Here is a 26,559-nt window from a genome sequence, read left to right as displayed (position 1 = left end):
GGCTTATGACCCGAAAACTACGGTATATGCTCCCATCAACATCTTTTTCTGGGAAGGCCTTGCATGTTTCAGCAAGACAATGCTAAACCAAATACTGTAGCTTTTACAACAGCACGACTTCACAGTAGAGGTGTCCATGTGCCAAACCGGCCTCCAACCGTCCAGACCTTTCATTGCAGTTAGAATCAGACAAGAATGGAACACCATTCTCCCAAAAGTCCAAGAACTGATCTCCTCAGTTCCCAGATATTTACAGACTGTTGCTTAAAGTAGAACGGATGCCACACAGTGGTAAACATGGCCCTAGCCCATCTTTTTTGAGATGTGTGACAATCATCAAATTGAAAATTATCCTATTTTTTTATTTCTTAAAATATTATATCTATTCACTTAAAACAATTAATGTATTTTATTTTTTCTATTATGACTACAATATGGCTTTATGAGATGTGCAAAAAATTGCATTCTGTTTTTGTTTACATTCATTACAGCACCCAAACTTTTTGGAATTAAGGTTGTATTTCTTAATTTTAAATGAAAGGAAAACCTTCTGAATTAATTTCTGTTTACCTGCCTATCTTGGAGCAGTTAGACCACAAAGCTGTAATTTAATAACCATTTCAGCCTTAAATAAAACTGCAGGTTTGCATAACGTAGTGACATAACATTAAAGCAGTCAGTTTTGTGCTTTCCTGTGTTTACTTGGAACTGGAGTAGTTATGATTGTTCTTAATGTAACTCTGTATTTAAGAACACAATTTAGCTTCTTTCTATCTGAACTAACCACAAACTGTTAAATCATTATGTCTCATTAGCCTTTTGTGGTCTCTGGTTAGAAACAGAAAACAAAAATAAGATCAAAGAAGAATTTATTGAATAAATAATACAGTACTAAAATAGAACTTATTCTAAAACAAAAATACAAAAACAACCCCGTTATTTGTTAAAAGTCTTTTAGTACACTGCTGAGACGTTTCATTTTCTCTTCCATGATTCTCTTGTTAGTTTCTGTCTCCTCCAGGAGCTGCCGCATCTCCTCCTCCACTTCAAATACCTGAGGAAGAAGCACAGACAGACAACATCAGCAGCAGAAACACAAACTGCTTTTCAAAACATTTGTATGTTAACTAGCATTTCATTAACCATGTCTTGATGGGTAAAATGCAATTAAAACCAGGCTATGACCAGAGCACACATTGGCAACATATGACCAGAGGGCCAGAACCGGTCGCTGAACCATCTCAACCCAGCCCTGGGTGTCTTAAAAGGACAAATAAACAATCCAACAAAAAAAGGAAATGGCATATTTTATGTATCAATTTTATCTATTATGTATATTTTATGTTGAGATGATTAAGTCTAATACATCTGTAAATGGTAAATGGCCTGTATTTGTATAGTGCTTTACTTAGTCCCTATGGACCCCAAAGCGCTTTACACTATATTCAGTGATCGACCCATTCACACACACATTCACACACTGGTGATGGCGAGCTACATTGCAGCCACATCCCAAGGACACAACGACCGAGACTGTCCGGGGCTCGAAACGGCAACCTTCCGATTACAAGATGAACTGCCAACTCTTGAGCCACAATTGCCCCCAATAATACCATTCAGTAAGACTCCAAATGAATGTGTGCCACACAAACAAAGCTTTTCTGTGCACTACAGCACTTTTTACTCATATTTTTCTGGGGGGGTGTCAAGATTTACTTTATCGTCATTCAGCACTACTTCAAAGATGTAATGCAGAACAAAACTATGTTGCACAAGCTCACTTCTTGGTTTTTGGACTGAGGTCCCATTCTTATTTGTAATGTGTACAAAAATCTGTGGACTATCATTCAATGCTGTGTGTACCACGTTTACATCAAAGTGCAGCACTTTACTTACTTTATGTTAGACAACATAGCCCTCTGAAGAAAACCCACCCCTTGACTGGAGGTATGACAAAAGAAAACATGCTTTACTTTAAAACATTTTCCTCGTCATTATTTTTTAATCTAACGTTGTCACAGTGACTTTTATTTTGACCAGAAAAAGTGATGAATGTCATCAACTGTTGCATAACAACAAACCGTTACAGTATGAGAAGAATTTCAGTTTTTCAGTGACTGAATCTTCCCCATAATTTATAATGAATTATGAATCCAACAGTGAAGCAAGCGACTAAAGTCTGTTACGAAATAATTCCGTTGCAGCCTCTCTTACACCTTATTTTTGAACTGTCACAGAGGAGGCAAACCAACGCTTGCGTTCCCCTTTCTCATACCAAGACATACCAGTTTCTTTCTTCCACTTTGGAGAAAAAAACATTTGTGGGAAAGCTGCCCACATTTTACCTTCTGATTGGCCTCTTCTATCTTTTGGTGTTTTTCATTAGCAAGTCCCAGAAGCTCAGCTTGATGGGCAGCCTGGACGGACTCCAGCTGTCGACGGAAAGCATCGTCCACGCAGTGTAATTTCTCTAGTGCAGCTCTGCGGAACAGACCAACACAAACGTGACAGGTTGCGTAAGGAGTGGTACTTTGGATGCTCTCCAAATGCTGCCTTGGGAAAAATACATGTCTGCGTTTTGGTGGTGAAGGGCCACAGGTATAAAGTACTAACACAGGAAGTGCAGCCTTATGTGATCATTTATTTACAACAAAAGCATTCACCTTGCCTTGCTTTATGGGGAAAAGACTCAAACACTTTCCTAATCCTGATATGACATCTGAGACTTTTTAAGTACCATAACATTACAGTTTCATAAGGGCTTTGTTAAAAACTACTTCTTACTGGTGCAAAATCTACAAAGCTATATATCATCTTTCTTCTGAGTTCTTCCCAGCAGGCAGGCAAACATCAAACACACAACAATCAATGATAGAAACCAAACAACAGCACTCTAGACACAAAGAAAGGCACATAAAATGCATTTCAACATGCCTGACCCAAGAGAGTGAACCAGCAGCAGTGCAAAAGTATCACTGAAAGTCCCTGATAAGGGCAGTCTCTGAACAACCGGGAGAGAATAACTTGATATTTAACATACCTGTGTGCTTCTGTTGCCTTTTCTCTTTCTTCCAGCAGCAAGCACTCCCTGGAATCAAAGTTCTCCTTCATACGCTTCACCTGGCTCTCCAGCCGAGTGAGCAAGTCTGCCTTCTCCTGCCACTTCTTAGTGGATTCACTAAAAAGATGAATGACACAAAGCATAAAACATACTGGTTTAGAAACAGCTTAAAGCTTTAATGTCTGATCATCTTCGGGTCAGTAGCACCACTAACATTGGAACTTGTTTGATTTAAACACAATTGTTACCCTAAAATGTCAGAAAGTACTCTGCCTAAAGCAGGCCCTTTTCCTTTTTGTGGTTATGCTGGGGTACTTGCCTGTAAACTCTTTTGACCTGCTCGAGCTCTGCCTCCTTGTCTTCCAGCTGCTGCTTCAGTTCCTCCTTGCGCAGGCTCAGATGTTCCACTCGCTCTTTCAGTTCAGCCTGCTGGGTTGTTTCCTCCTCCAGCTGCTCTTGAAGCCTCTTCTGAGCCTTTGCTGCCTCCTCCTTCAGCCTTCGGATCTGATCATCACGCTCCTGCAAGGACTACAAAGCAGTGACTGATAATGAGAAACTGCATGATAATATGAATAAATGCATAAATGATTACAAAGCACAACAATGACGGTTAAAACACAAAAGTTTTGTTTTGTTGTTGTTTAGCTTGGAGTTTGAGCCCTCTGGCTTGAGTAAAACAAGTTCTCAACCTACCTCTTTGAGTCTGCGAATGGTTTCTGTCTGGTCGTCCATGATTTTGGCTTTGATTCTAAGAGTATCATTGTCCTTCTCATTCTGTTTCCTTTGAGCCTCCAACTCAGCACTCAGCACCTCTATCCTGGCCTCTAAACGACCACGGTCCTGAGCCAAAGATGCTCCTGGAAAAGAATAACCCATCAAAATGTCGCTTTAACTCTCTATGTAAACACATGTGGAAGACAAACGTTAAGAGGGATATAAAAAAGAAAGCTGGCCCGGTGTTTTCTAATTGTGCATCTGGGCTATAACCACTAGATGGCAGACTTTTACCTGATAAAAATGTAAATCAGCACGTACTGTATTGAGCCTCTTTTTAAATTACCTCTAAGGTGGAAATCTCCAAAATTTTACGAGTTAAGCACAAGTCAGTGCATTAGATTGGCTCCAGGGAGGACCCGCACCACTGATTGCCAATAAACAGCTAAAACTGCATTATCAGCTTTTTCTGTGCACTGCAGGGCAGACTCAAGGTGCAAAACAAGTACTCTCCTGAATTTTTCCCACCTTGCTGAGCGAGCTCCTGGCCCCAAATCTTCCTCTCTACCTTGAGGCCGTCTATCACCGACTCCTGAGCCATGAGCTGAGACAACACTCTAGCCTTATCTTTCTTAAGCAACTCTAGCTGCAGGCCAAGATGCCGGTCCTGTCCTACCTCTGCTTCCAAGGAATGCAGACGGCTCTGGCAGAGAGAGAGAGACAGACAGTATTAATGATCAATGGCCATCTGTCATGGATGGCAGATGGGAAGGCAGCTGGACCATTCAGTATTCATGATGTCTCAAAGTAGTCAGTCTCCTACAGGACCAGGGTTAACATGTTTTTGAAAAGGCAGTGACTGATGAATCTGTGCCCATGCTATCTCACATGAAGTCATATTTCAATATTTTAAATCCTGCAATCTGGGCTCAAATCCAGTTGAAATGCTGGAATAAAAATCACCCACATCTCCCTCTCTTACTGCAATGCTGCACACCTTTAGATCAGTGACAGCGTCTCTCTTGGCTTTGATGAGCTCAGAGATGCGGCTCTTCTGTTCTTTGACCATAGCAGTGAGCTCCTGCACTAGAGAGCCTGATTTCCTCTCCCTCTCTTGGGACTGGGCCAGGGTTGCCTTGAGTTCCATCAGCTCTGCAGTCATCTGATCACACGCCTCCTTTACCTACAGAAAAAAGTGAGAGTGTGGAACTGAATGTTAGTTAATAAGAAATCTTGGGAGTTAACCAAAGCGTAGGTCCGAGCATTACCTGACACTTTAATCGGTCAGAACAGTTTCAGAGCCATGGCTTTACAGAAACACGTGCCCCGCAATAGCTTTTTCACACTTTTCTCAAAGGTCACAAGTTTGGGTGACTAAGAGCAGAAATTTGTGCAAGCAGTAGCAATCAAAAATGAGATTACATTTTTGAACATTCTGAATTGATTCGAGCCCAATCCTTTTGTAAGCTTCTGTCCATGTGGCAATCAAAGACTACTTGTCCAGAGGCAAAATATCCTAATTCAATACCAGTTTTCCCCATCGTGCTGAAAAAAACCCATCAGCCAAGTCTCTCCCAACTGGGTGAAATCAAGTTCAATCATTTCACTTTTTAGTGTTCAAAGTAATCATTTATCAGCTGGACTGCTCAGAGATTGTAGTGTAAAATTCAGGGCAACATTACAGTGATTATAGGCCATCTGGATGGCAGGGGTCCATCTTTTAGCAGACCTCAGAGAAGCGAGCAGCCTCAATGGTTAGCGCCATGCGGAACTCGTCCTCCAGAGCAGTGTACTGTTTCCTGCCCTCTGCCAGCTTCTCCTGCAGCTCCGCCTCCCTGTGGCTGTGCCTTTCTTCCACTGATGCCACTTCCTTCGCCACAGCATCATGAAAATCTGCCCCACCGGGTTGTAACCGCAATTCTAGTTGTTTTCTGTAGGAAGAATGAAGCAAACGAGGATAAACGCCTCTTTAAATGGAGACTGTGTCCTCAACAGAAACTCTAAAGGCATGTAACTGCTTATTGTAATCTGTTTTTGCATTTGCATCTTTTTTTGCATTTGCATCCAATATTTAATTTAGATGCAAATTTCTAAATTAAACAACCTTAGATATTAGAACCCCTTGAAACTTGGCATTAAATTGGGTACCTTGGGGGATTCGTGACAAATAAGCAATAATAAACTTTTCCAGATTTCTAAGCATTTTATAATATTTCAAAATTTATGAGAAAATGTTGCATTTATCTAGGATCACACTGCTCATGAGAAGCAACTCTTTTACAGAAATGGTTTCCATGGCATCTAAAGATGAACTTTATATTTAGCAGGGGTTCTTCTTCTTAGATGTACCTGTGCTCTTGTTCCCTGGCTGCCAGCAGTTCATGCAGCTGCTGCAGTTTGTCTTTGTGCTGTCGTACTGACGCTCTCTGGATGTCCAACTCTCTCTTCAGAGCTGCTGCCTTGTTCTGCAGCTCCTGTTGCCTTTTTATCTGAGGAAGGTCAGCACATGTTTTATACCAGCCTGTCAGAGCTGAATGACCTCTCTGTACTGAATCCTTTTATCTATCTGAATGTATTCACTCCAGGCTGGATCAGTGAACTAATGCGTCGTTACAATCAAAAATTAGAGCGATAAGGGGAGCTCAGCGGCAGGTAATCGAATGTAGCAGAAGCAGTGTGATAAACTTGCTTTGATGGGAGAAAAACTGTATGTCGAGCATCGATTAGCACCGCCTGACTGAATATACCTTATCTTTATCAACATGATTTGTTCTAGGGGAAATAAGCGAACATCTGTACCTCTTCAGCCTGCTGGTGAGCCCTAAGCGCCTCTCCGTGGGAAACGCTTTCCTCCAGTCTATGCAGTGCAGTTTTGTGCTGCTCCTCACAGCTGCGGGCCTGCTCCAGCTGCTGGGTTAGGGATCGACACCTCCCCTCCAGCTCCTCAACACGAGCCTGCAGCTCAGAGTGCCCTGATCGCTCTTTCAGCAGCAATTCTTTCAGTCTGGACGGGGAGAAAAATACGATAAGGGTGTCCAAGAGAAGCCGCGGTAATACCCTGAATTTCTCTTTTCACTTTATATAGAAATTGGTACCAGAAAGCACTCCCCAATTCTGTGATGCCCTTGGCTGTCCTTCCATACTGTTAAATATGTGATAGCTTTTGAAATTGAAGAACTCTAACGCTATAGTATAGTCAAAATCTTATCTCATGGGAGAGACAATGGAAGTAGAAATGGAAATGAGGCACACAGGGGACAACTAAGAAACTATAAAACAGTAGAAGCAGCTCACGCACAGTAGTCCACTATTAAAATGTGCTTTGATGAGTCACTGTAATCTGTCTCTCGCTGAGCATGGACGGCAACAGTAACAGCCGTGTTCAGTGTCATTAGAAAGTGACAGTTAAGATTGATTTGTGTAATACTGCTGACATATGCGCGTCATCGGGCCTCTAATTACAACCATAATGCAGATTTATCTAAGCAGGATGTGGTGCCAGCGAAGACCGTACAGAGCAGAAGTAAAATGGCCTTGTGGCAGCAGAGATAGGAATATTTAATCAAAGCCTCTGGAAATTTAAACGTTAGGTATATAATCAGGATGGCTGCGTCGCTTAATGATCTTTATACTAAATAGCTTTATTATCGCAGACAACTGCAGGCATACTTGAAAGGTTTTTGGTGTAATGGAGCCAAAATGTGAGCATGATTTCTAAAGAGACTATGGCACCGTGATGGTGAGACATTTTAATGGTGGGATAGATACTCATTGTTCAACAATGAGACACGCAGCAGGCCTTGGTCTCAAGAGAGCCAATACAAAAGATGAAGAGAGTAGAAACAGATGAGGATCCATTATGAAGCTGACAACTAAAATCCACAGAGAAGAGATCAATTATCGCTTTTTTTTCCAGTATAATATCTGCTTTAGAGCTGCCTAACAGATTCAAGTGGAGGTTTGTGATGAGAGGCGTCCACGGTAAATGTGCCTCCCTCTTACCTGTCTGTAGTGTGCAGGGCCATGCTCTGAAGGTCCTTTTCCTCGCTGACCTTGGTCTGCAGGCACTTGAGCTCCTCTGTTAGCTTTCTCACAGCTTGTTCTGCTTTCCAGCGTCTTTCCCGTTCCTGGTCACGCTCCTCCACAATCGTCTGAGCAGAACACATACACAAAGCATGAATTCCCAGAGTAAACACACACTGAACGCTTAAAAAAACCAAAAAACCAAAAAGTCATTTTTTCTTTAAGTTGAAATACCAATTTATTCTTACAGCTCAAGTGGTTTTTACAGTTTTATTTAAAGCATCTCGTTGTTTTTGTAGGAACAATGAAAGCAACATTGAGGATTTTTACCCCCCGTATAAACAAGTGAGTACCCCTCAAAAAATATTGTTAGGAATAAAAGATATTTCCACCATTTTTCTCTCGTGTTACATCTGCTTTGAGGATAAATCCAATATTAGAAATTACTGCATGGGATACGTGCCAGAAACAAAAGCCTGTGCTGTCCAAAAAAAACATTAAAGAACAACTACCATCTGCCAATAAACATGGAGGACATGACACTGCTTTTTTTTTTTTTTGCTTTTTTTTTAAAATAATATGCTCTGAACGGGCAGATCAAATAAAAGAGTTGTTTGGCCACAGTGGCAGCAGATATTATCGATGCATATGAATCACAGTTTTTCAGGAAGAGACCCTGAAAGAGTCTGTGAATTATGACTGTAGAAATATTATGACTGGTGTTGCTTTGTTGCCTCAGGATTGGGGAGTTTGCAGGAATTGATTGAACTGTGAATTCTGCTTGAAGATAACAGACGAGCGTTTGTCCAAACGTTGAAGTAAAAGTGGACCCGTCAGCAGGATAAAGAATGGCAGACAAAGAACAAGAAGCACAGATTTAAATCATTTCAGATGTTTGGGGGCATTTGAAGCACACAGTATAAGTATGAAAAATCATTAATCTCTTGCAATAGAATGAATTTTACATGGAGGTTGTCAAATAATATCAGCAAACTAATGTAAGAGACTTGTAGAGAACTACATGAAATGCCTACAAGAAGTTTGTTCTGTTACTTTGACAGAAGAATGTTGGATCTGTTGATATTTTTGTTGAATAAATGATTGAAAAAATAGAAACTTTCTTTGTGGAAAGGAATCGAATGTTTTCTTATCACAACAAAAAGCCAAGAGTTTCATTAAATGTACTGAAATTAAATAACCAAACAGATGATGGACTACTGGCTTGAACTCTATTTTGCGCATAATTTAACAAAGTTACCACAAAGAAGTTATTGACATCACAAAGATAAAGTCAATGTTACTGAAACAAAGCTCTCAGAAACAAAGAGCAAAACATGAAAAACCTTCTGTTTACTGTGGTCCTATTTCTGCTGTCACCTTCTAAAAGCATTATCCATTTATTCTATTCCTGCATTTTTTTTTTGTTTACACAAATGTTTCTGCAAACACACCAATTTACTCTCTTTTTGAATGGGGACAGAACCGTTTCTATTTTACAGTCACTCAATAAAAACAGAAGCAGCTAGGTGACCCGTCCATCGTGTACCCTGTAGGTTTCCTCCTCTTCAGTGGATCTGGTTTTCATATCGCCTGAGGCCTTAGCTGCTCTCAAAGGTCCTTTCCTTGTTGGCTTCACTGCCTCTGCACTCCCTGTGCTACCAGCCTTCGTCCTGGATCCAACGGCAGACTTTGAAACCCTCCGTTTATGATTCTCCTGATCGCTGCACATAAAACATATCACAAGTATTAAACTGGCTGTAAAATAGATTCTAAACAACCCTCCAGCTAATGTCTGGCTAAACAAAGGTCAAAGCAGAAGATTTACTGAGTTTTATAGGGAAGCAAAGTCTGAACAACTTTGAATTTTGAAGTAATATTTCAAAGTAACCTTTTTTTGATGAGGGCTATTGTGAGATTACTTAAGTTACATTTCTGAATCTTAAGCACATGTCATTAGTGGATGATGAAGTAAGATGAGGGGGTTGACCAGAGAAGCGTGGCCATTAATCATGCGAGTGAGCTGCCGGCGGTAATTTCTAACAGAGAGGAGAAACGTCTATAACATATCATCTCTCTGAGGAAAATTTATCACCCCCTCTCAAGTGGGAGTTAAAAGGAATTTCCCTAATCAAGATACCTGATAATATTAAGTTGATGCATGATGAACAATATGGAAAAACCCATTGCTGCATATTGTTTGGTGAATGTATGAATGTGATTATCATTGCTTAGAGGTACACTCTCTGATTTTGATGTAGTGCCCACCAGTGCTGAAAATGTCTTCACATAGTTTAGGTTCATCAAGTTTTAGGCTTTGCTAAGTTGGATCTCAGCTGCTATAACAAAATCAGGGAGTCCAAATATAAACATGATGGCATTTCAAAGCAGCTAACATGACACCAGAAATCTCTTTTGGTGCAGAATCACCTCTCTGATCTCTTGGTCTCTTTGGTGGTTGTCGACGATGTTACGCTGTCATGGTATTTGGGAATTCTCGTTTGCCTCCTGTTTTCCTTCCCGCTGTCACATTCACTTTCTGAAGTGCGGTCTGTGTCCCGCTTGGCTTTCCGTACCATCATCACAGAATAGGCAGATCTTCTGGATTTATTATCTGCAGGGTTCTGGGTAAATAACAAAGAAATACTTAAAGGTTTTTTTTGTCACCCCCCGGTTCCTTATATTTTTCTAGGAAATATAAAAAAGTGGGAAATAGGTACACCAACATCAGTTAACACAAATGGCACATAAGGCAAAAACAGAGTTTTTACAGTTTGAAGCTGTGATCAGACTCTTTTCAGATGGTGGATCAAATATGAATATACTTTTTTGGGGACAAGATCCCCAACATCAGTGGCTGAAATCCTGCCCGAAACCATGATAGAGCCTCCACTGTGTTCAACAGATAGGCTACTTACAGCTGGGAGGGGTAAAAATGACAAGAAAGCCTGGATCATTATAAGCAAAATATAAAGAGCAGAGGGGTGATTTAGGAGTTTTGCACACTACTTTATTTGGGGATAAATCACCATTTAAGAGCCAAATGTGCAAAAATTAATTTATGTAAAGATGACTTCAAAATATCGCCATGAATAATTTATATTGAACAAATAACTTCAAAGTGCAGTAGATTAAGAGAACATCAATTACATTAACATTTAGTACAACTTTTTCTTTCCCACCTTTTCCTACTATTATTATTTTTTTAAAAAAAGCCAAAAAACAAAAGAAAAAAAAACAACAAGGCACATATGCGCAAAAAATTGATCTTCAAAAAGGTGTACACCTGCTGGATGAGCTGGGACATCTGGTGCTCCAGTTTCCTGATGCGCTCTTCATTAACGGGGTCTCCTTTATCAGTCACAGTGGAGCGAACCGGCTGTGTGCGCGGAGGTTCTGGTTGTGTGACTGGGTCTGTGATTACTTCTGAGGTAGCACCTCTCTGACGAAACTGGGTCAGCAGCTGGTCAATGCGGGGTGTGGTGAGAGGAGCATCGCCTCTGACCTGCAACGGAAACTTTCACTTTTATTTCAGAGTTTCCAAATGCAAAAGTGTGGTTTCGAATTATAATGTATTTACAGGACTTCATTGCAGAGACAGAAAAGAGTTAATAACGGCAAGAAAAATGGCTTCTACTGCAGTTTGTTTTCCTGTAGAAAAACAGACAGAAACTGCCATCTGGTGCAATGAATATGCAAAGTAGTATATTGTAAAGCAACCAAACTTTCATCATCCCAGTATACATAAATTCATTATGTTCCAATAATTCAGTGACAACCGGGAAATCTATTTGGCTCGATGATATTCCTCGTTGCAGCGAAGCAGACCTACATAATTAGGTCTTCTATAAGCAAAGCTGTGTAATTATGATATTTTGTCTTAGGTTAATACAAAGTGTTTGTGTGAGGTTTCTCCGGGTGAACCGGTTTCCTCCGACGGTACAAAGAGGTGCATTAATTGTTGACTTTAAATTGGACAAAGGTAAAGATGTGAATGGTTGTCTGTCTGTTCTCTGATGGACTGGTGACCTGTACACTGCATCCTGCCCTACGACAGCTGATGGGATAGATGGAATTTGTGTTTTTGCATAACTAACCACCCTCTACTCTTCTGTAAATAGTACGTGCTTTATTTATTAAATTTTTTCTGTGCTTATTAATCTATTATTATATTTTATTTATTTATTTGTGTGTAGTGAACCCGAAAAGTAAGAACCTCATTGCTCAACATACCCACAGTTATTTGTGGTGTGTATGACAATAAAATTCTCGGTTCTTCTTTCTTTTGTATCAGGAGCGCAGGATTTTGATATGCTGCCTATCAGGCAGTTGAGCATCACTCATACAATTAGTGGAAACTGTTCTACAACTTTCTTGTTCTCATGCGTCTCACATTCTGTTGCGTTATGAAAGCTGTAAATTAATTGTTGGCAAATAACTTTATGTTTGTGTCAGTTGTAAAAAAGCAAACACATGGCGAGAGACTTTCCGGTCAAATAAAACAGGATTTAATAACAAAAGTCCCTAAAGCATGGTGAGTATATCTAAACAAATAAAAGAACTACACTGGAATTGATAGTAACTTAGCATAAAAATTACCGGTTCATTGTGACTTGTGTCAGATGAGAGTAGAAGGTCCACGTAATCTTCTAGACCGGGGATATCACAGAGACTACTGAGACTTTGAGGTGATCGGTTTCCCAGTCGGTTTAGGCCATCCAGAACAGAGACCTGCGGCAGTGACCGCAAAACAATCTCGCTGTAACCTGCAGTAAGATAGGAACGCAGGTGTATCAGAGAAACCTGTCGAGGCTAGAGCTGCCTGATTGCCATGAGTCTCTTATTCAGTAATGTCACATCAGTGGTGCATATGGCCTTCATGAAAGATCAAATAATTAATTCTGAATGAATAACCTTTGTGTGTCACCTTCATATGCACTACTGATGTACCCTATTTAATAGGTAGTGAGCACAACTTATGCAAGCATATCTACACATACAGACAGCAAGAGTTGCAAGAGTGCCTTCTCGTATTTAACAACATGAAAAGAGACGCCTTCAACAACTAGTGCTGTGAATTAATCATTAACTGGAAGATATGGATAATGGGTGCAAAGGATCACTGAAAAGCTTTTTACATTAATTTAACTGCAGCCAATCCAATTAATGAAGAAGCCAAATATAAAATAAACAAAGAGATTAAAAGATCACAGTCATTACTAATAGCGGCTGTCAGTTTGACTGATATTCACTGGACTTTCATTACAGGGGGAGTTTTAAATCAGTTATTCTGCAAAATTGGAAAAAATATCCTCTAAAACTGCTGTTCATAGCTGATATGCTGGGTGCTATTATTAAAGTTTGATCCAACTGCAGTTGGAAAATATGAATTAAATTGTTTATCTTTTTTATATATATATAATTTATGTATCGACCTATTTTTTTCTGTAATTGAATAATGTACAACAAACTTTTGCTTTTTGCAAATTCAGCGAACTGACATACTCGCATTTGATGCGGAAATGCTCAAGATAAAGTGTAATCCAAAGAAGCGATCCTGGAAGACCTGGAACAAAGTTACAATTCCAACTTTTCATCTTTTCATCTCCTCTCACCCCTGCCATCAGAGACCCTGGCCTTGTTACCACAGCCAGTCTGCAGTAAACATCACATCATAGTCTTTGGTTCACCACAACAGGAAACCTCATTAGTGCTTATCTCCATCAATAAAGCCAAAATACCATACCCCCTGGAGTCCCATCTGCACTCTAGTCTTCCTTCTTACAAAACTACGCACAAATCTGAAGTTAGCCTAACTCTGCCCAGGAGCACACAACAGAGACACAACTATAAAGCACAACTAACAGAGTATTATTACAAAATGAACATCTTACAATAATAATAATAACAATAATAATCTTTCATAGTAGCTGATGTGATGATTTCTCACTGACTTCTGAGATTAGATGGTTGACATTCCATTTAAGTGCCCTCCATTATGTTTCCTGGGATTTTTCCATTCCTTCAGTGTGTTATAGGACTTTGTTGGTACATGTTAAATGTCTGCAAAGTGTCAAAGGGAGTTTTTCTTCCCCTATTCTTCTGAATTTATATCCATTCTTTGCTACTTAGCAAACACCTTGTTGACAGTCCAGTCTTTCATCTACATCATTATGTGATACATGCAAAATGCCTGACAAAAGGTGAATTTGGGATGTTCTTAAACAAAGAATGAACAGCTACCAAGCAGCTTGCCAGATGCTTTTCTTACTCAAAACAATGACCTAAGGCGTTAGGAGAGACTGGACTTCTTTGTCCAAGGTGTATTTGATGTCCTATCCACTCTAGAAAACCTCGCCACAGAGAGACACCTCCCTGCCCTCTTTGCTCTGGAAGGTGTTCCAACGAGCATCTTTTCAATAGCTGTCCAAAAGCCTTTAGAGGCAAGCACTATTGCTGGTGCCATGACCAGGTCTTCAAGGTAAATGCTTTTAGAAACACCAGATGCAACCATCTGCCAGTGACTATCACCTTTATAAGAATTGGGGAGAAATCTCGCCCCTAAGCTGAAACTACCGCCTTGGTTAAGCAGCTGAAGTTCTCAGTCCAGATTATAATATCAAAACTGCAGCCAGACATGACCACTGTGTCCACATTCACCAAGGAAGTGATTATGCTGGAAATAATAGTACTCTGGGAACGTCATATGGATGAGGAAATTGAAAGCATTTCAAGTGAATGCGTGCTGAAGGAAAGGCAGGTGATCCCGCTGACAAAAGGAGGACCATTAAATCAGCTGCCAAAACCACAGAGAGAGCAACTATGTGGCTTTCAATTATGAGGGTTGATTTGTGGACAATTCCTTGTGGGACACAAGCTGGGATCAGACCAACTTCAACTAGCTCACCCCACTGTTGTAACACCTGAAAAAGCACCTAAAAAAGCTTCCACAAGATATGTTTCATCTAGCTAACTAACATACACTTGGACAACAATGACAACACAGCATTTGTAGATATTTAAAACTTTAAATTTGACACTGAATGTATGCAATATGAGTAAGCTAATTTAGTCTGAATTACAGACTACAGTTTTATCATTACTTAAGGGACAAATTTACTTTGCAACAGTGAGCTCCTATTGGCAAAATAAGTCCCAAAGTCATTTCCTGTATACTGCTGGTTCCATTAAAAAACACATATACACACGCAAACATTTTTTTTAAATGCAAAAAAGACTGAACAAATTGCGTAAAAAATAAATATATGGAAGACTGGTATATTTTTCTGCTTGAGGAGCAAGTCTCACACGCACCATTAGGGCGCTGCTCTAATATAGCCATTTACATTGATGTCAGTGAAAACGTATTGCTGCACTTGCTGGGCGTATGTTATTACACATTCAGTGTAGCTACAGGTTCGTACTAAAAATGAAAGGAACAGAAACAAATTAATTCAGAGGGAAACAGCTCAAATATACAAGTACAATGACTTTCAATGCTGAGTTAATGCCCTTTTAGATAAACCATGTTTTCAATGCGTTGTGTTTTAATGAAAATTCCATCCCAACAAACATAAGCCTTCTTGTTTGGTTCTCCTACATCAGGCCAGTGCATTTACACATCTGATAGGTCAACATGTACAGCTATCACATCAATCAGCTGCTTGATACAATTGCACTCCAATACAGAAGTGGTCACAGGCTCTATCAGCTGATGTGTCTGCTGGCCTTGTGGTTCAGATAAGATATTGAATACATATCACAAAGCTTCTGGCTCGTTTGTTGCTTCCGTTCTCTCTGCATTTTAAATCTGTATTTCTACAATCACTGTTCACCCTCTGAATATCGTTAAGTACCAGTTTTTTGTTATAGATGTGAACAGGGCTCCTGTCTATGAGTGTTAAGGTTTCCTACCTGGTGACCTACAGACAGGGTTGTCTCTGCCATCCTGACTTAAAGTCACCTCTCTTAACCCTTGTATTCCCAGAAGGCACTGCAGGAGGTGATCAATGCTGTCCAGGTAGTTGCTATGGAGACTGAGGTGTTTCAGCTTGTACTCCGTGCCATGGAGATACAACAAGCCTAATGAAGGCATGAAGAATTGACAGCATTGAAGCATCATTCACTTGTTAGCATTCTCATTTGGGTGCAGAAAAAGAAAACACTGTTCAGGCAAAATTCAACTCACCGCTGAGATCATTTATCTGATTGTAGGACAAGTTTAATCTCGTTAAATTCACAAGCCCATTCAGTGCTGGAGTGAAGGGAGAGGACATTAACAACTGAGTGATTTTACAGCTCATAGAGCAGTGACAGCAATGTCAGGGTAAACACAAGATCCACTAATAAAGAATTATTACTTGGAGAACTCACAGAGAGCAGAGGCATTTATTATCTCTGTTAAATGGTGACTAAAGACTCACCTTCAACCTTGGTGATTAAGTTGCAGGATAAATTTAAAGTCCTCAGGGAAGTGAGGGAACTCAGACCCTCAATCTTAGAAATGCAATTGGAGGAAAGGTCTAAGTGTCGCAGGTGCCAAGCTGAGGTCAGGCCCTCGATCCTCGGGATGTGATTGCAGTGCAGATTAAGTGACGCTACAGTGGGTATCAGGGGAATATCTAGCAAGCTAGAAAGAGGGCAACAAGGTCAGATTCACAGCGGAAGGTAAAACTTTGTGCAAATAAGTACATGTTCTGAAGGTAAATGTGTACCAACTAATGGCTATTATAACAATAACAATAAATTTGTTAATTTATTTAATCCACTGCTTAACAGTTTACTTTAAATGATGTAAAATCTCCTCTGAAAATTCTAAAAACTCAATCCAAGTGTTTAAAACTTAGAGGGTATTCAGTTTTCAATGACATTAAAGACAATTCTCATATTTTACTACAAAGAAAATATTCCAGATAAGCAACCTCTTGTGGACTACTAAAAACATGGCATTTATGCAAATACAGTTTCTGTTGCCTAAGTGTCTCTCAGTTGACTGATGATTCTACTTGTACTTCTACTATTCTCTCCATATTCACGAGTTATAGTCTTTACACAAACTGTGAGAACTGAAAAAGCAATCAAACATGAAATCAAACAGAATAACTGGCAAGTCCTGACGGCGAATAAATTAAGAAAAGTCAAGCCCTCTGGTTACAGCTTTTCAGCTAAGATAATAGGTTTCTGTTATTAAAATATTTTTGGGTTTGGATTTTCAGTCTGTCATACACCCATCAGTCACTGTATTAGTTACACCTGTCCTACTGCTATAAAACACAAATATTTACTCAGCCAATCACATTCCAGTAGGGCTCGAGGAAATTGAGGATAGAGTTCATACAGGGTCACCAGACCTGAACAACAGAATATTGGAGATATGATGTGGATCTGTACATCTGCAACATTTCAATATGGACCAAAATATTAACAATGAATTGCCACAATGAATTAGGAGAAAATGCATCTTACCCTGCAATGAAAAGGTGTGCCTATTACAGTGACTAGAAAGTTCAAATTATATACAGAACATGGGAATTTAGAACTAATTTAAAACTGACAACCACATAGCCCTTTTTTATTTGCACTTGTTTGTCTGCATATTGCAAAACAGTAATATTGAATTCTTGGTAGTAAAGCTTTTGTCCACCTAACATACAGTCTTTTTAAAATCTGTATTCAGTAGATAATGAAGTAGATGACGCTAATAACCTATATAGGCCTTTTCCCCACAGTGCTTAACTTATCTAGGCTTTACTTTAAAGAAATAAAATATTTGTGTTACTTCATTTCGCAATTCAACATTATTTACAGCATTCTTTGTCTGCACTCGCAGGAATGTATCATCTTATTTTATCTTATCTAGAATCAGATCTATACAATTGAAGAATGGTACTGATGTCAACAAAATGTTATTCATATGTTATTCACACGTGTCATTCTCATACAGCAATGAGTTATAGTTTACATTGTATGGGGTCTTATTGTTCCTTATAAATATCACGTTTATCATTAGATTAAAATTGTAACGTAAAGCTCGTCATGAAGTAAGTAAATATTCATGCCAGACTTAATCGGTTCGTCAGTGGTACATAGTAGTCCCTTATTGGCTGATGTAATGTAAATTTTGATACGTTAGTTGTGAATAGGTAACTTTACCTTGTTATGTTCTTGTCAATAAGACTCAGCTCCTTGCCTGCCATAACGACGACATGTAGCTGTCCCACCGCTACGCGTAAAGTCTGCTAACTAACAAAATAAACCAAGGAACCGCTACCGACATCAGGCTAAAACACGTAGAAAACTCGCTAAAAAAAAGTCGACGAACACATCCTCTGAACAATCCTGCTAAGTTACCCAGCAGGCTAGCCAAAGTTTAGCGACTACCGAGCGGCCTCAAAGGAGCCAAACTTATTATAGGCCATCAACAGAGAACAACTGCAACGTCTGAGAGAGCCCAAAAGCCTTTCGTACTTCATTTTCTAACAAAGTGTTGTAAATTTATTGTTCGTTGGAGTTCAGTTGAACTAACCGCTTCTCGCATCATACTTCCTGTTTACTAGACGTCGCTAACGGGTACATCCGGGACAGATTCTTTGCTCCGCCCACCTCTAGAAACGTAACATGTTCTCTTCACTCATTAGTACATTTCAATTTCAATTTTTACTCATCTTAACCTGCTGCACATCCTTTCAGCTTGATCCCTCTTCCTACCCAATCAATACAAGTCCTTTTGTCATTCCTTAGTGTCCTGTCTCAAATACAACTCGCTATATGCCTTTTCCTTTGCCTTCACCTCCTCGTTCTTCACCTACTTGACAATCCCACTTTTCCTTTGCTTACTTATTCTACCTTTGCCTTTGAATGCTTTACTGCACTTCCTGATTTCATCACCCAGTATGCATTAGAGTCACATCTTTAAATATTTCTGAAGTTTTATCAAAGAAGGAAAGCAAAGCTAAACTAAACTAAATCTGAAGCACTGGTGTTTGGCGTGTCAGGGAATTAATCAGGAATGGTTCATAATATCACAGTGTACACTGTGATATTTGTAATACACTCAGTTAAAAGTGTAAATGAATAAAATTAATACACATGTGAGAAATTTCATACGCTTAATTATGTGAAAGTGATAAATGACAGCCAGAGTGAAATACACCAACTCTGACCATGTAAAGCAAATAGAAGAACATAAAGCTGATGACAGTTGACAGTTTTTGCAGTTCTGGAATTATTCATGGAGCAATAATTTAAATACAGATTTCTCCTTTCATGCTTGCATCCCCAAAGTTATAATTAATAAAACTTCCTACATTAGCACCGTCCTTGACTTATAGCCCTGTGAAACAATGCTTTCTCTAAGTTGAGTATCTTCGCTCAACTATGGCTAATCACAGATGTATTATAAAGATCCTGACCCCTATTATAGTCATAATTTATCCAGCAGCTCTGTAGGCCGGTGATTGATTCAGTTCATCTCACAGTGAGCATTGTCCATATTAGAGACGCTGCATGACTGATCACTGTACTCACTGGCTGCTCGCCAGCAACGATAGAACCAATTATACCTGCAACCCAGCCAATGGCCCTCCTTAACCTGTGAAAATGATGATCTGGTGCAAATGAAGTGAGTGAATTAGAAATCCCATCTGTTGATGCTTCGGCACCTTATCTCTCATTGGCTGCAGTTTTCAAGGTCACTGTAATAAAAAATTTCAAAAGACAGAGGGGAGGAATAATCTCAAAGCCAATTAGGAATCAGTACTAATGCACAAGGGTGCTGTAATTAAAGCCAACTGGAGAATTTTAGCATCATTCTGCACCTTTGTTTTCATCTTATTACTCCCATTTGTTTTGAAAATTGTTTGAGGCTGGCGTGAAAGGTTACAGAGAAGTAAAGCTTCAGGCTTTGGTACAAGCTTGGAAAAGGTTAATAAGAGTGCCTCCCTGATGCTTTGAGCTGAACACTGTCATTTTATTTCCATGCACAAAGTGAGTTTAGCAGGACATTAGGATATATTTTTAATCACATGGCTAGAGCTAAATATTGTTCTCACAACAGATGCTGATTTTTTTTGTTTTGCTTCAATCTTCAGAAATTATTGGAAAATATCCTTCTCAGTTAACAAAATCCTGACTACACATTGATAATTGAATCAATTAAATAATTATATGGAAAGACCTCTCAATTCTCATGTTTAAGAAACTGGAAGAATGAAAAGATTATACCAGTTATACACTGTTAATTACTGGAAAAATCTTTTCAGTTGTAAATACACTAATTAGCCACATAACTAAAACCACTGACAGGTGAAGGGATTCATAAACTCGTATAGCACAATGACACCTTCTTTAGGGAAACCTTGAGTCATGGCATCATATGGTTGTTACTTGGACATGCACCACTCAGCTAAACATTGGAATAAGAGTGCACAAGGTCTTGAGACTGATCAATCTGTCCATGAGCGATTCCTGAAATGTACTGAGATAAGTGTGTAATAAATTCATGAAGCATATAGATACAAAAATATGTGCTTTAAAGTTCTCTAATTCGGTGACTGTCTCTACCAAAGGTAAAACTACAGAATATCAACCTCATGGGGATCCTAGATTAAAAGTCAGCAGGCTTACCAACGTTATTAGGATTGGACCATACATATCTGTCGAGGTATTAAATCTGGACCGACAGATTTGAAAATGGCTTGAGAGTGGAGGATGAAGTTTTAGATGAGTCTTATAGAAACTTTCTAAATCCGCTACTGGTGTCATAAGAAGTTAAGTGAAAGTTTCTGGATGGGAGAGTGGGGCAAGGTTAGCTGATCTAACACCTGTACCTATGCAACCCTACACACCTTTTGTTAACTGACCCTAAACTTTAATTAGCACCTTCCTTTTCATCTTTCTTTGAAAGGAAGAACCTTATGAATGAAGCATTTGTTTTTCACAGGTTATTGTGTCCAAGGTTTTTGTAGAGTTACGAGTTATATCAGGTTTGTCAAATGCTTTTTTTAAATCTCAGGTTATAAAGTTCTATATTTTCATAACATGTATCTGCATTATTAAAAAGTTTATCATTAGTTTCTAGACTAAATATTTTATTTATTTATTTAATATTGGCTGTGGGGCAAAATGAGCTCGAGGCTTAGGGGTCAGTTTAGTCAGTGGTTTATCTAACAGCAAGACAAATAAGTGGTCTTAAAATTTATGCGGCATCAAAAAATGAATAGATCATAATAACTACATTGGATAGTTGCTTGTGCCACATAAGAAAATAAGATAGACACAATGCACCCTTTTTGTCAACACTCATCAGTTCTAGTATTTTTCTTTTTTATTCTTCATTTTGAACAACGATACCTTCAAAACATGTGACGTGCGAGTCTTTATGTCTCTGCCTCCAAAGTTTGCTATTATAAAAATATTTGCAGCATTTTATTCCATGTTGGAATAACATGGAATAAAATGTTATTCCAACATGGAATAACATTTTATTCCATGTTGAGAAACATGCAGACAGCTGCATGTTTCTCAGCTGCAATGTTTCTCAGCTAAACATGCAGCTGTCTGTATAAACTGAAAGTAGAAAGAATATCATCTCCATCTTCTCACGATGTTGAAAAGCATGAAAAAGGTATTCAATTTAAGACTTCAGTGTTTGTTTGTTTTTCTTAAGCGTTGGTAATGCATATTTGTTGTATGTATTACAATGAATAGGGAGGGAGAGCGAGGCTGGGCTTCTCTGCTTAGGCTGTTGCCCCCGCGACCCGGCACCGGATAAAGCAGAAGAAGATGGACGCAATCTTCCCTCTAAGCCGCGTGCGTGCGCAATTGCGCACTCCTGGCACAGTCTCTGTGCACAGAAAATCTGCGTTGTGCACAAAAAAAAAACATGACACATGAAAAATTAGAGGTAACATTGGATGGATGGATGGATGGATGGATGGATGGATGGATGGATGGTATTCCATTTTTAAAATTAGAATACAAATGTTTGGTCACAAACTTGAGTTGTCATATACATCTGTGAGTTTATGTGCACAACAGTATGCTCATGTACACACATGAAGAATTTGACCTTTGTTCCTTAAATATATGGCATTGTTTCTGACTGATATGCTGCTTAGAGTCTTTTGCTCCTTGCTTTTAAATCAAATGGCACTCTCGACATAAACACAAGCTACTGCAGCCCAGCTGTCTTAGCTGAGGAAACAAAGGTACATTTGTTCCTTTTTCGTAAAATATTGTGATGATGTTACATTATATTAGGCAGTCAGTTGCCCACATTACACTGTAACTATCACCAGTTTGGTTATCTATTTTGAACACCTCAGTTGGAAAAAATTCTAAATGGTTTGTACAGTTGGCCACAGGTCTGCATGTCAACGGGAGGTAGAAGATTGCTTCATATTTTGCTATATATAACGTTAGTGTTTCTAAAAAAATTCTTTATTAACAAAGTAAACTAAAAATACACTTTATCATATTTTATAGTTTTAAAATTGGATAACAACTGACTTGAACGCAATATGAAATGATGTGTTTTCACTATAGGAACTTTGATTTTTGATAGGTTTACTAATCTGAAAGCTTTCTAAATTTTATTTTTGTAGTTTTCCATTTGTAGATAGTGCGATTCTCTGATGTGTATGTGTTTCTACCTGTGCTGATGCTAGCATGACTAAAGCTAGCTAAGTACCAGTTAAGCAAGGCAGAAGCATGAACTCATAAAATGAACAGAATCATAAGAATATAACATGACGAGCACCGCAAATGTAACAAAAATATGTTGACATCAAATGGTATGTTATTTGAAATCTATATTAAAAAATGACACATTGATTTTTTCCAATTTCTTTTATTTATTTATTAATTTATTTATTTTTACCAGTTGTCCAAATTAGTCTGTGATCGGCCTTAATGTCCCTGGAATCAAATTTATATACAACTAAATATGACTTGCAAATATGTTTTAAATGGATGATTTCTCATTTAATCACGAATCATCCAGTTACATATTTGGTGAGTCCTAAATTTGATGCCGCTGAACTTTTCAGTGGTTAGTTTTTAAAAAGCCCCCAAATCCCCTATGAGTAAGCACTTGGCGACAGTGGGGAGGAAAAACTCCTTTTCAATGGGGCGAAACCTCCGACAGAACCAGGCTTAGGAAGGGGTTGCCATCTGTTGAGACCAAGTGGGGATCAAATGTTCACTGACAATTGTTTTTTTTTTGTTTTACACTCTCAGAATGAGAGAGGCATTGAGGCACCACCTTCTGCCCCCCGGCATCACTGCTGTGCCCCCTCCTTCTGACAGGAACTGTCTACAGAGCAGGTATGAGTGATGCCTGAGTGCACATACACAAGTCATAAGTTCCTGGCTCTCACGGCTCCTCTGCAGAGGGTTTCCCTAAGAAGGGGGGCATCGCAGGGGGCGCCAGGGGACGGGGGGCTGTGCCAAGAACAGGAACTTCTGAGGTGTGTATGTCCTGGTGAGCCTCTACCTTTTACAGGTGGTTGCAGTCTGGATACAGACACTTCAAACCTCATCTGAGGACAAAAACTACAAGAACAACATAAAAATGGAGAAAACATAGTTTCTAAACATGCAAGGTTTCAGGAGACGGCAGCACTGCAGAGGTGAAGACAGGCAGCTGTTTTAAATACACAAACACTTACATAGACATACACACACTCACAACAACAGAAGAGAAACAAAGAGAGAGAGAGAAAGTGGTTATCAAGCACATGAGGTGAGGACATGCAGCTTGGTGAGTCTGTCTGTCTGATTGTGAATTTCTTTGCAAAATAAAAAGCTCACAAATATATTGTAAGAACAGGCTTTCATTTTTTTTTAGTATATGCTGAATTAACAGTATAAAAGCTACTCTACCTGAATTTCACAAAAACATTAAATAAAATACAAGTTTTAAAGGAAAGGTTTTAATAAATGATTGTTTAAAAAAAAAAAACTAACCAAAGTAGAAGACAACTGTTTAGTCGAAAAGTGTTAAACATTCAAGATATTCTCGCTCATAAAAACTTATTTCATAATGTAAACTAGGACATGTAGAAAACTTTCATACTTACTGAAAGATATTTATTAACACTATCTAATTACCAGCATATTTTTCTGAGTGTTACTGAATATGTGTAGGCAGTAGGACGTTGGTGGTTGCCTAGGGGACAGAATGTCAGCTATAGTTTGTTTTAAATTCAGTTTCATTGCTGAAACTAAGAATCAACAGGCTGTAGAGGGAGACTTTAATTGCATTCAAATCCAAGATGGAAAAATCTGTGCAGATTTTGCATATATTAACCATTCATTGGAATAATCCAAGTATACAAACTAAATATCACAGGAGAGCTTATGAGGCCACAAACATCGACGAGGTCCAGTTCAGAGACACAGGTTTAGCAGAAGTGAAGCCTAGAGGACAGCTGGCAGCTGCACATGTCTGTCAGTACCCACCTGTCACAAAGAGCAGCCTTTTCATGCCTGACTCTGCATAACTGTAAGCGCTAAAAACTGTTAAATGATGAATAAAGAAATCATCATGTGCATAGTTGTTTTAAGGGACAAATAAACTAAACCCACAATTTCATTTCAACATTATGAGTAAACTAATGCAGGTATGAGCATCAGGCCTATGCTGTTGTTGTCTCATACTGTTATGTCCCTTGCTGTTAGCTTGTTAGCTTTCCTGTTTCTTGCTTTTTGCCTGTTGTTCCCTCTGATTTTTTTGTCTTCCAGCTGTTATTATCCAGACTTTGAATTCGTTATTTAATTTGTTTGTAAGGTGCAGATTAAAAATTTAGATTTATTTTTTAAAAAAAATCAGCATTTTTGAGGGTTCAATTATCAATATTTAAATCCGCCCTAAAGAAAACTTAGTAACTGTTTTATTTAACAGTATCTTGATCGTGTTAGCGCACTGGTAAAGTTTCAAATGTTTGCATTATGCTGCAGTCACACAAGGGAAAACAGTGACTGGTGACCACGGCACAACCGTGCGCAATGAACTTGCGATCTTATTGGAAATGGTTGCTGAGAAGAATGGAGTCACATTTCTGTCTTGAAAAACGTTGGTGTATCAAGAATTTAATAATATGCCAATAAGATGATTCCGTCTTTAATGATGATATTGTATTTAATTGTCAGTTTGACCTCAATCTGGGATGATAAGATGATTCACTGAGATAAACCTGTGAAAATTGCAAATCTGTTGTCTTTAAAACACACAGAAATTCAAATGAATTGCTTACATTCAGAGTCTAATCAGAACTCAGTTTTGAAACAAATAGTTGCGTAGTTGCTGCAGAACAGTAGTTTAACTTTATAATGACATAAGTGCACAGCAACCTTGTTTTAATAGGAATATAACCAGAAAAAAGACACTTGGAAACTAACTTAGATGAACCTCTTTTTGCAAAGAAACATGATACAGATGAGTTGCAATAATCGGCGTACACTGACTCAGACTGATTGCAACATGTCAACAATCTGCCTGCATTTCTACATTTAATGGGAAATATTTGTAATTCAGAAGTCTGTCTGACAGCATTTGGAAACACTTCATCTCCCACTAGGTGACCTGTGCCATCGCCTTGTCAGACACATTGAATGCTCATCCCCACCCAGAGACTGTCCATGCAACACGGTCTCTGGGTGGGGATGAGCACTACTTTTCATCAGTTAGCAAATGCGAAAAAAATTAAATGCAATCGGCAGTCAAACTAGATGCAAGAAGTATATCTCGTCTTTCCTTAGCTTTAGGTCCATTTAAATAGAAAAAGAAACAGTACATTTACAAAAAATGCGAGCTACACCACTCAGTTTTGGGGAGGAAGGACACAAGTTTATGTCAAAAATGTTTATTATCCATGGCTGTACAACAGAGGCAAAGAAATGATCCTTGATAGCCACATTTTTAACATGCTGACAGCAAAAATTGTTGTCTTTCATTTTTTAAAATTGTAAACAGAGAGTAAAGAATTTCAAATACACGTTGTCATGTAGAACAAATTAAAAACATGAAATGCATTCAATACCATGTGGCGAGATTGTGAATAAATTACATACTGTACATTTGCTCAAAATGAATGAAAACAAAATGCAGAATTAATGAGTGTCAAAGAAAATATGTTACTGTTACATTCATATTTAGCTCTCTGCCAGCAATGCAGCTTTTCACAGTTTTCAATGCACAGAAACAGAAACAAACATCTGAGGTACAACAAAAGACAAATTTTCTTCTGGTAGATCACATAACTGTATTTTTATACACAATACAGACCACAATATAATAAGCACACAATATACTGTATTGTCTGTATTTTTCAGAACAGCAATCAGTCCGAGGGGAAATGACTGACTGCTGGTTGCGAAGATCTTGCAGTCGTCTGGAGAATATTCATACCCAGGATTTTGATGACGTATGCATCAGCAGTGGCATGTTCTAATGAGGCAAACAAGCAAAATACAAGTCTGACACACTCTTCCACTGCTGTCTGTCACTTCCTTTCCTTTAATGTCAAATGCACCTCCTTGATCAAGAAGATTTTGCTGGTATCTGTCCTCCCATCTTCTGTAATGCAAGCTTCATTATTCCCCAACTTGAAAGAAAAAAGAAAGTTATTATTTTTTCATCTCTCACAGCGACCTCATGTGAAAAAAGGTAGCTGCAGGTTTAAATTTTCCTGTGAAGCTTGGAAACTCAAGAGGACCAACATTAAAATTTTCTAACGCTGCTGTTATTACCTGCAACCACTCAG

At 38.8% G+C, this 26,559-nt stretch overlaps 2 protein-coding genes across 3 annotated transcripts in view; both read right to left on the bottom strand.

Moving 5' to 3' along the window:
• Positions 1-852: 852 nt before the first annotated feature.
• lrrcc1 (leucine rich repeat and coiled-coil centrosomal protein 1) lies at positions 853-18,358 on the bottom strand. Its single transcript, XM_005948980.3, has 19 exons — positions 17,948-18,358; positions 16,219-16,424; positions 15,984-16,049; positions 15,710-15,877; positions 12,395-12,561; positions 11,082-11,300; positions 10,226-10,419; positions 9,345-9,519; positions 7,778-7,926; positions 6,575-6,779; positions 6,125-6,264; positions 5,505-5,706; positions 4,773-4,958; positions 4,304-4,478; positions 3,755-3,918; positions 3,381-3,589; positions 3,041-3,178; positions 2,346-2,481; positions 853-1,054 (listed from the first exon to the last, which is right to left on the bottom strand). The coding sequence occupies exons 1-19, from the start codon at positions 17,989-17,991 to the stop codon at positions 944-946; spliced, it is 3,054 nt and encodes a 1,017-aa protein (XP_005949042.1). The 5' UTR covers positions 17,992-18,358; the 3' UTR covers positions 853-943.
• Positions 18,359-25,495: 7,137 nt separating this feature from the next.
• The window catches only part of LOC102308898 (RNA-binding Raly-like protein), a 57,019-nt gene continuing 55,955 nt past the window's right edge, over positions 25,496-26,559 (bottom strand). For both annotated transcript variants that reach the window (XM_005948979.3, XM_042214837.1), the window contains exon 9: positions 25,496-26,400. The gene's annotated coding sequence lies outside the window, so the exon portion shown is untranslated. The remainder of the gene's footprint in view (positions 26,401-26,559) is intronic.

This window comes from Haplochromis burtoni, unplaced genomic scaffold, assembly GCF_018398535.1.
Source record: "Haplochromis burtoni strain Fernald_Lab_line unplaced genomic scaffold, NCSU_Asbu1 Contig_617, whole genome shotgun sequence".
In the NCBI taxonomy this organism is placed as follows: Eukaryota; Metazoa; Chordata; class Actinopteri; order Cichliformes; family Cichlidae; genus Haplochromis; species Haplochromis burtoni.
The sequence above is the reverse complement of the archived record's forward strand: the minus strand, read 5'-3'. Positions and strand labels throughout refer to the sequence as shown.